Source organism: Cladophialophora immunda (genome assembly GCF_000835495.1).
Source record: "Cladophialophora immunda strain CBS 83496 unplaced genomic scaffold supercont1.7, whole genome shotgun sequence".
NCBI lineage: Eukaryota > Fungi > Ascomycota > Eurotiomycetes > Chaetothyriales > Herpotrichiellaceae > Cladophialophora > Cladophialophora immunda.
In genome coordinates, this window is record NW_015622547.1 from 745,887 (window position 1) to 756,696 (window position 10,810).

At 49.6% G+C, this 10,810-nt stretch overlaps 2 protein-coding genes across 2 annotated transcripts; both read left to right on the forward strand.

Moving 5' to 3' along the window:
- Positions 1-3,174: 3,174 nt before the first annotated feature.
- On the forward strand, positions 3,175-3,805 carry PV07_11067 (uncharacterized protein; the record flags this gene model as incomplete). The annotated part of the gene is made up of 2 exons (XM_016398460.1): positions 3,175-3,294; positions 3,358-3,805. The coding sequence occupies exons 1-2, from the start codon at positions 3,230-3,232 to the stop codon at positions 3,803-3,805; spliced, it is 513 nt and encodes a 170-aa protein (XP_016243022.1). The 5' UTR covers positions 3,175-3,229.
- A 5,016-nt stretch (positions 3,806-8,821) lies between these two features.
- Positions 8,822-9,948, forward strand: PV07_11068 (uncharacterized protein; the record flags this gene model as incomplete). Its single annotated transcript, XM_016398461.1, has 2 exons — positions 8,822-9,581; positions 9,641-9,948. 2 exons carry the CDS (start codon positions 8,822-8,824, stop codon positions 9,946-9,948), a joined length of 1,068 nt encoding a protein of 355 aa, XP_016243023.1.
- Between the last annotated feature and the right edge of the window lie 862 nt (positions 9,949-10,810).

The window sequence follows — 10,810 nt, forward strand, 5'->3', positions numbered from 1 at the left end:
GTGTCTGCTCCAGAGCTGAGCAGTCTCTTCACAGACTCATATTGTCCTGCGAGAGCTGCCATATGGAGTGCTGTTCTTCCTTCATTATCGCTTTCGTGAAGACACATTTTGATATCGGGAAGTAGATCCAGAATCGCCGTGCTCCCAGCGATGGACGCTAAATGCAGTATTGTCAACCCAGAGGCAGCTGTCCCAAAAGGATCTAGGCTGCTGTCGATCAGTTGGCGCACAGTCTTCACATTCCCCTTTGCTGATGATGATAATGTCGCTCCGTTGAACTTTTCGCTCGTGTCAGCTCCACCTTTGATGAGAAGTGACAGAATCCCTTCGTTCCATGTCTGGACTGCCCCGAATAACGCCGTCTCTCCGTTGCTTTCATCATTGATGTTTGCTCCATTTTCGATCAGTAGCGACACAATGTCCAAAGCCCCTCTCCGGACTCCTCGGTAGAGCGCTGTCTCTCCCTTAGCACACCTTCTGATCTCATCCCAGTACACTTGGTTCTCAGTGGCGCCCAGCAGATTTAGCGTTGCTTTATTTAATGTTGTCTCATTTCCCTTACTTCTTTCGTTAACCTTTGGCCCCAACTTGATCAGAGCCTTCATCTCCTAAATGTCCCCGTGCAAGACTGCGTAGTGCAACATTGTATCGAGATCCAGTTCCATATCGACAAGCACTTTCATACTCGACACATCCCACGAAGGCTTCGACCAATATATAGCCGTACTGAGGTTACCCAAGTTTGAAAGGAAGTTTATTAGACTCCAGCTGGGAAGTTGGAGGTCATTTCGGTCACATTCGTGGAGGCCAACTAGGAATAACATCGTATTGTGTATCGCTTCCTGAACAGAAATATTGTAGTCCGCGTATAGGAAACCTGAAGCGCAAGCGTCTGTGGACATACCTAATAGGGCGTAGATAATATCCCGCTGGTCGGAGGCTTCGCTGGCACCAAATTTTGCCAATAATGTCCGAAGGTCTCGCTTCTGCGTCCACCAGGAGCTATTTCGTGAAGCACCAGGCATAATATCTAAGACGGCCTGACAGTGAGGATTTGGTGTGACTCCGGTGAAGTGGGAGGCAAGAACAAAAGTTTTTGCTGGGATGGACTTGGATCCGCAAACGACGTCTGCAATTCGTGCGTTGGCAACTTCCAGACACGTCTCCCAGGCGTCTTGAGCCAGAGAGCGGGATCTGGGCACTGTATTTCCAGATCATCTCTCGTTCAGGAGAAGACGCAGCACGCGTAGGGAGTTCCAGAGTAGCATGGCGGCCAGACTTGGGCACTGATGATTGTAGCTATCGGTTTGTGCCCCGCATCTCTGACCGCTTGCAAGTTTGACCTCGAACAGGAAATCGGGATGTTGCCTCATATCGTCAAGAAGGAGCTGTGCTTTCCGATCCATGCTCTGGGCTCGGATGATAACCATGGAGGCGTCATCGCAAATCCCCCATTGTAAATCTACATGTAGGTTAATAAAATCCTCTATGACAATTTGAAAGCGGAGACGAGGGCTTGAGACTGATCCCCTCTCTATCGATCGATGTGAAGGATCGGTTTAAATCCCAGGCAACGCCATTCTCTGATGCAGAGAATATAAAATCAGACAAGTCAATAAAAGGAGAAACAGCTGTTTGCCAATGTCCGTGGAGAGCAGTGCGCGATTCCGTGTGGTCAGAATGGTATCGGATCCAAGGATATGCTCCGTCCAGGCCTGTGTTGAAGCCTCGATGTCGCCTGAATTGGCTTCGAGTAATGCAAGGAGCAAGACCGAAACGACGATATTAGCCGACTTCACACTTTCACTGTTTTGCAATCTTTTTGCGCTTTCTATCAAGGTGAGCCCGTATTTTGTGCCTGCCCACTGGCCGAGCACGGGCTGTCCAAGTTTCGCCGTCAGCCCGGGCAGTGCAACGGCCTCTAACGACGTCCGTAGTGATTCGTCTGTGGTGGCGGTGCCATAATAACCAGGCAAGAATTGGAAATGGCTGCCAACAAGTTCGCTCCGTTAACAGACAATAGACCGCAGCGTTTCGTGATATAGTCTCTCGTACGGTGACTTTGTCCAGCTTTGGCATGACCCTCTGTTCATGCTGCGCGCCGGTGTTGTATCCTGGCGAAGTCTTGACCCTGGTTGTGCCGCTGCATTGCGTTTGCTTTTGATTCGGTGCTTGGTTCTGCTGGTCATGCCTTTCGATAGTCATGGTTGTCAGGCAGCCCGTGCAATTCTTATGGGCTCCTTTGCATTGACCACAACTGGGGCGCTCTTTATCATACTGGAGAGAAAGTTATTGCGTTACACAACTATCCGCAAGCCAGGGAATTATATCTTAATTATATCTTAATAGGTCTCGAGCGGCAACGCTGGCATGCTTTCGAAGGTTGTCCGCAGTAAACAATGCCTTGGTTGTGGTGGAAGCCAAGATTTCAACCCAGTTCTAGTTAGTCATGCACAGCTAGAGCAGCGCTAAAACGATGAATCTAAATCCTAGGAAGACCTGAGTTTGGACGGTTTGCATCTTCGTGATGGTGACGACATCTAGAACAGGGTGACTTGCTGTGAGAATAGTCTCATGTACGAGAGCGTGGAAGATTGTAAGCGAAACAAGATTCGCCTACAGCCACGTCACCAAAATTCTCTGTGGTTGAAACTGGACTGCCGCTGTAGTGCTCGTACTGACCAGCACCATACTCGTGTTGCGGACAGGGCAAATTCATATAATGAAAGACTAACTCCAGTTGGAATCATAGGGGTCCGCACCTAGTCGAGTCCCAGTAACCTCCTTAGGCAAGAGTACGTGGCTGATCAGAGGCTCAACGCAAATTCACGCAAGCGTTAAACTTGTCTAGCCGAATGTGGTATTTCACATCGCCGGAGCTGAGCGCTTTGTGGATCTCGGCACTGTTTGCACTCGAGCTCCACGGGACTGTTGCGCACTGAACACGAGTTCGTGCCCAAGATAGGATTCCCGCTCATACCGAGTCAGGATCCTCAGAAGATGCTGAGTCTTGCGGGGGTATGCGACGTAGCATCAATACTCGATGACGCAGCACGTAACATGCAACCAAAGGCAGGAAACTGCTCTTAAGACCCGCACGGCTCAGCCATGGAACAAGTATTTAAACGCCTAAATACCTTGATCATTAACTGAGCAGCCCATTCTCCTCTTTCCCAGGAAACCTCTTGGTCTCGCAAAGCTAAAATTCGATTCGACGATCAAACCAGCCATGGGTATCATAAAGACGGCTATGATGAGTGGTGCCGCCATGTATGGCATCAAGCAACTAGCTAAGTATGGCCGACAGCCTCTGAACTTCGTGCTTGAGAAGCCATGCTGACATATACCGTCAACCAGAACGCAAGAGCACCGACAGTCCCGCACGACTAATGACAGCCAGCAAAACACCTCACAACGACGCGAGCTGTACGACCCGGAATATGTCGCATGGCAGGAGTGGAAAAGCCAACAGAATGCCGGCTCTAACTCAGGCCCAGGTCAGTGGGAAAATCCTCAAAACCAGGGACAACGAAGACTCCTCACCGACGGTGAGACGGGGGAACCAAGATATTTTTCCTCTTTTGAATACGACAGAGGCCAACCCGGAAGTCAGTATCAGTATGAAAGGGCAGAGCTTCGTCCACAGCGAGATGTTGTGACTGCCGCTAATGGGGCCTCGACAACCCAGTCCAACCATTCTGGAGGCTTCGACATTACTCCTCTGTTGGGAAAAGGCATGGATTTGGTGCAGTCAGGAGGAAAGGGCGGCAAAGGAGACTTTTTGGATAAGTTTTTGAGCAAGTAGAGGGTACCAGAAGGCGCATTAATGCCACTACCGTAGCTTGAACACCTCTCGCCGAGGTGTGGTCGGGGACGTCCACTCGTTTCTACTAGAAATTCAAATAGCTTCTTGTTCTCCTTATTGTCACGCTGCATGAAAGCCTCTTCTTTCATCCTTTATTGCCTCGTGAATACTTGTATATGCGAGAGAAACATTGGCTACTATGTATACCAGCTGACTGGAGTGGCTTCATAGAGATCCGCTTCATTCCACACAGGCAAAGATCATTTAGGGAAATGGCCGCGCCGCAGGTTGTCCCCTCAATGCCCACTTTCGGGCACAATTGCTGGGCTGTAGGGGTTATTGATCAGTCTTTGGCAGCCGATTCTTCACGCCTGGATTTTTTTTTTGGCCTGGCCACGATCCCTCCCGGGGAGAAGAAGGGGGCCAAGAACTGTGCACATACCTAGTTTCGGATTTGTATGAGAATGATTTGGTGGAGTTGCCCTGCCATATTTCTCGCAGAAATCCTCACGTACGAGCATATTAGAGCGCGTTCAGTTCAGCACAGCAGGTCCAGAGGAACATGACCACCGAGCTATTACCAGTCATGGCTTAATTGTGATCGTATTACGGAGGTCTGCTAAAAGTTACATCACCAAAGAGGAAAGACTCTTATCCCTGGCCAGGCTGGCCTCTTCTCCTGCTTGCTCCTGCGTCATATGCTCCCGCGGTTCTCAAACTCTCCCTGGTGGAGCCTGTGAGGCCATCGGGACGGCTCCTCGAGAATTTCTTGCTGTGCCACGTCGGTTTTCTGGCCTTTTGCCGGCCTTTGCATCAACACTAAATAATACTGCCGCAGCAAGTGAAAGCAATCCTAGCTTGCCACCGTTGAAGTCACCGCGCCCAAAGCGGTAGGCTAGTACGTCCCCTTGCCCGACCATATGCGTCGGCACCGCTGGAAGTCTGAGTCCAGTCGCAACGTATAAAAGCACAACAATCATCTCTTCCAAGACTTCCATGAACAATGAGATGGTGACCGCCTGGGCCGACCCATTCCCAGGTGTGAAATCGACATTATGACCGAATGTAGCGACCAGAGCGTATATTAGCCGTACCAGGATGAACGGTAATGCCAAGGCGACAGCAATCATAAGCGTCCGGCCCTCTCCGCGTTCCATCTTTTGGGCCACAACAGATGCGCCAAGGCACAAAATACACAGGAGGGCGAATACAGTCGTGAATAGGATGACTCCAACCTTGACGGAAGTGTCGTCGTCAATTGAGCTCGGAGATTTCGCATTTGTCGCTCCGACAATACAGAGGATCAGGCCAACAGCCGCGGGAATTTGGACCAGCTTGAGCACGATGAGGGAGAAGATTGTATTGTATGGTTGTCGTAGAAGGCCGTAATATCTGGCAGAAGTTAGTGGATTTTTGGGAAACAAACAGCCACGACTCACGTCCTGGCCATGAGACCCAACGAGGCAAGTAAAAGCGGAGACAGACCCAGCACTGAGCATATCAACGCAGTCGTGCTGGCTCCATGTGAGGTTGGTTTCGAAATCAAAACGAGCTGCGCCGCGGAGCCCACGATCCGAACTGTGCAGAAGATGGTGAGATAGATCCAGCCCGAGCCTTTGGTAAATCCATGTCTGAAGGCCACAAACAGACTGGAAAAGAGCGCTGGAGTATAATAGACAAGTTTCCAGACAGCAACGCCGTCAGTGTAGGTGAATTTGCTCATGTCGAGGAACTGTTGGAACTGTTCAGAATGCTATGAGATAGGGAGTGTGAAGAAGTTGCCATCCTTCGAGGGAAATTAAAGTCATCTGGTTGCTTTATACATCAGCCTTCAGAGTACTATTCCACCGGTCTTGTCGTCACACTATTAAGACCATAACCGTTATTTCTTCCAACTTAGGTGCGCAATTCGGCAGATTCGTCATAGGACACATTTGAAAAGATTGGCTCTTATTATCAGCCAAATCCCAACCTCGTTCTCGTCGGCCCTTTCCTAGTCTTAGCTTCAGCCAGGATGTCGGGCCCACCGACGATTTAAATTCCGAGTTTGGATGGGCTCAGCCAAACCAGGCTAGGGTCTATCATGCGAGGAGTCGTCAGAGAAAAAATCGCACCAATCGCTTTTTAATTGAAGCGTAAGCCAAGATCCAATCAAGATCCAACCAATCATGCCGGCGAGGCGCCTTCCGATATTGGTAAGAAAATCGCCGATCCAGAACCGCGCTTGATATTCCCCTTTGCAGAGAGCTCCATGAGACTGAGCTTCACTTGTGGAACGCTACATCTGCTGCTTGGCAGAAGCCTCAGCCGCGACAATGGCAGGATTGAATTGAAAAAGCGGTGCTTGCTCAGCCTGGTCAAGGACGCACATGCTTGTTCCGCACTCGGTATCCCTCTCGTTTTGACAAATCTACAGCTGACAACGAGGGTCGTTAGGTGAACACAAAATGCCGCAGTCTGAGATTCGTTGCTTCTATTCGGCTGTATATAGTAGGCTCCTCCTGCACAGAGTTATTTTGCAAGAGTTCCTGGTACTTGTTATCATCTCAAATAAGGGAGAAGAGCAGAACAACATACAGAACCTCTACCGGCTCAACCATCAAAATACCTGACCGCTCCTGACGACTTTTTGTGCAAGTTACCCATCATGTTTTCTGCCATCTGCCTATGTATGTGTTAGGCGCAATTCAAGCAGACCGACCCTTGACTGACATCGAACAGCTCCTACCGACCCGAAAAACCAATGGAGCTATTGTCCGTCCGTGGCGGCGGCGGCAGTCTTTGCCATAATATTCCTGCTGACGACTTTGATTCACGTCTTCCAGGCTTTTCGATTTCGCCAGTGGTTCTGCTTGGTCGTGTTCGTGGGCGCACTCTGGGAAACGGCTGCCTACGTCTTTCGCATTCTCTCAGCCAGGCATCCCACGCAAAAAGGATCCTATGATGCTTCTTTCCTGCTGATTCTGCTCGCCCCAATCTGTATCAACGCGTTTGATTACATGATCACATCACGAATTGTCAAGATCTTCCTTCCGCAGGGACGAGTTCTAGGCCTAAAGGGGTCAATTCTGGGTAAATTGTTTGTTTGTTTTGATATAATGTGAGGGTTCTCCTTTTGTCGACCGACTGATGTAGACAACATCTAACAATCGCGGCAGTTCATTTCTCGTCCAGATAGGCGGTGGTTTACTCTCACTCTCAAAGACACCAAAGACGGCGAAACGAGGCCTTCACATCGTAACAGCAGGTGTTCTCTTCCAAGAAGCACTGATCATCTACTTTTTCTGTCTGACGATGCGTTTGATATCCAAGCTCAAAAGGCACATGCCTCCAACTATCACCTACCGGCGGGCAAGACTGCAAGTAAATGCCGTTCAGTTGTCTCTGCTGCTCATCTCGGTACGCCCCAACTTTGCCTTGGAGGCACTCTCAGACACTATTAACATGAATATCCTACAGTACAGAATCATCTACCGGCTTGTTGAATTTACAGCTCCCGAGGGCGGTTCTCGAAGCAAATACATCGAAGATCACGAGTGGTTGGTCTATGTTTTTGACGCCGCTCCTATGTTTCTTACGTTATTGTTGATGAACTTCATCCATCCGGGAAAACTTCTCGGTCTGTCGTCTAAGCAATACGACTGCTTCCCACTTCGAACGAGGCAAGACGGCCACTAATGGACTTTCGAGCAACCGATAACACGATAACAAAATCACGAAACGGAATTCCTGGAGACAATCAATTCGAGTAATCGAAGATGAGAAATAGATAGTTGGTCGGGAAGATGGTGTCTGAATAGACATAGACATACTTGGGGTTGTTATACCAAGATGTATATCTCTCCTTGGCCTCATTCTTTAATGAAGGTGAAGGCCAAAATGATCTGCCTCCTCTTCCTAGTGAACTGGGGCGAGGCTACTAGCCATGGGCGTCAACTCGTACGGCAGTGAGCATGGCCTCTCACACAGCACACACAAGCAAAACAAAGGTCTCTCTATTGGTAACTTGGTTGATTGATTGTATGTCTATGAATGTTGTCCCCTGAGGACTTGTCTAAGAAGAAGAAGAACCCTAGACTAGTGTCAAAACCCTAGTCAACTATCCACCACTTCAAACTTCTCCCATTACACTAGTGATCCCATGCTGTTGGATTGCTTGTTCAGATTCATCATAGTATTCTTTGCTGTGGAAATGTACGGCCGGTCAGCCAATGGTAGAAAGCTTCTTACAACTTCTTCATAATCATCGGACACATTGACGTTGCCAAGTGTGAGAAACATATGAAGGCTTCATATGGAGAAAGGTTGCTCCATATTAGAAACAAAACGGGTTTGAAATTGGTAATTTTGTTGGTTTCCCTAATTAGGTTTTTATCTTTCAGTGCGGCTTAGACAACGGCACAAATCTCTGAGTTCCTTGAAGAGATAAATTTTATTGGTCATAAGCCTGCATTGAGAGTGCCTTGCCGTGCCCCTAGCACAAGCCCGAAATGCTGAATCTGAGCCACAGTACATACCAAGTAGTGTGCGGTATCAGATACGTGACGTGTATGACTCGTGACGGCAGACGGGCCAGGAGACCAAATCACATGTCGTCGTGCGATACGGGGTTTGAGGACGCCTTTTACATTGCACATCATCAGCTCTAACCTAACCTGCCCTTTCGTATGAGTGACGGTTGCAGATTGAACCGTCGTTGCGTCCAAATCTCGGCTTAAAATGCCTCCACTGACGAAGAGATAGCCCTTTTAAGTATGTTGATCGGGAGAGGGGTTCTGATACGCCAAAACATGTCTGAACCCAACTTAGCCGTTTCAAAATCTCTGGTGTAAAAATTCCCTTTAAAGATCAGGAGCAATATGCCGAATGAACATATAAATCTACGTATAAGACGATATTCTCAATTGTGCAACAACAACAACGACGACGACGACAACAACGACGACAACAACGACGACAACAACGACGACAACAACGACGACAACGACAACGACAACGACAACGACAACGACAACGATGAGTATGGCGCGGAATAGCACCTTCATTTTTAAGCAAGCACCACGTCCCGGATGGCCTTTGACCGAGGAGAACCTTGCTGTGGAAACCCGCACGTTTGACCTTGGGGCCGCTCCACCGCTCGGTGGCTTTACAATCGCCCACCTGTTCTTCTCGCTGGACCCCGGGCTCCGGCTACGCATGGTATCATCAGACGATCACTGCTACATGACTCCGTTCGAAGAGGGCCAAACAATCCCCGAGACGAGCATTGCTCGGGTTTTGAAGAGCGATTGTCCAATCTTCAGACCTGGAGACTTGGTCATCGGTTTCGGGGAGATGGAAGAGTACTCTGCCATACGCGCCTCCGCAGTAACTACCTTTCAGCACATCCAAAACCCTTACTTGCTCCCTCTGACAGCCTTTTTGGGCCCTCTCGGGATTCCCGGCCTGACAGCCTACAGCTCTCTTTTCGCGATTGGGAAGCCTGTTGCAGGAGAAACCATATACGTTTCAGCGGCCGCCGGCGGTGTCGGTCAGGTCGTCGGTCAGCTGGCCAAAGTCGAGGGTTTGAAAGTCATTGGGTCGGTGGGTAGCGACGAGAAGTTAGACATCATCAAGAGAACCCTACATTTCGACGATGGGTTCAACTACAAAGAGGAGGACCCGACAGCTGCGTTAAAACGGCTTGCGCCCGAAGGCATTGACATTTTCTATGACAACGTCGGCGGCGAAGCTCTAGATGCAGCCTTGCTGGATATGAAATGCAATGGTAGAATTGGTAAGGGCTGTCCAGAACAAGATGACACTTACTTCCGAGAAGCTGACACAAGATAACAGTCTCATGTGGTTGTGCCTCCCAGTACACGAGGAATCCGACGACACAATACCGGCTTGCGAACCTCTTGGAGATCCCAGCGCGAAGGCTGACAATGCAAGGCTTCATTGTCTTCGACCAACCCATGTTGAACTGGTCTCTGACGCACGAGACCCGGGTAGGCCGGCTATTAGCAATGGGACAGATGGTCAGTCAAGAGGACATCGTTGTCGGAATGGATAAGGCTGTCGAAGCATTTCTGGGTGTACTTTCGGGGCGAAACGTCGGAAAAGCCATTCTCCAGGTCTCGGAGGTCTCGCGAACCCCGTGACCGGGTGTTATCCCAAGGCACTTACTTACAGTAACTGCGTTTTGGAGCTATCAATCTAGGTAATAATATGTTAGCGGACTCTGAAGAATTTCAAGGTGAACCGTTCATCTCTTGTGAACGTCGCTTCTGGCCATCTGTGCCTGGATTTTCGATGTTTTCAGAACAACAGTATTGTATTCCTTGGGTCTACTATTATCATGTCATGCCTGAAACAATCTGAGAGCTCAATTGAATGGTGTAGATCTGATCGAAAGCCAGGACAACCAAGAGATCTCCCGCCAGAGCGAAGTTCTGTAACGGAGATTTGCCCGTATCCACAACATTGACTCCTTGAATTGCCAGCGAATTGACCATCCCCAACACCTTTCCGGTGGGACTTCGCACAACGATCCCGTCTTGTTCGCCTGTCCATACACGCCCCTCGTCGTCCAGATGCAACCCATCGGCGATTCCACGTTCGGGAATGCCAAAAAGTCGTCGGTTAGACGGATTCCCGTCCTCGTCGATGTCGAAGGAATAAATGGCCGAGCTCTGGCTACCCGTGAAGACCTCGGCCCCGGAAGAAGTTTGCACCACTCCTGCACCGTATACCAGGGGGTCTGGCGTGTCAGTGACATAAAGCTTGGTGCTGTTTTTGTTGACTCGAATACCATTCGGGACCAGAACGTCGGTGCGGTCGACGACCGGAAGCAGCGTTTCCTCCACAGGATCCCAGCGCCAGCAGGCGTCAGGGACTTGTGGGCTTCGTCCACCGTTGTAGACTGCACTGAGAGGGTCGTCGGTGAAAAAAAGCCAGGATTTCCCCTCGCGAGATGCCCACGTAAGATCATTCAGTCCCCCAAACCGTAGCCCGAAGTAGCTG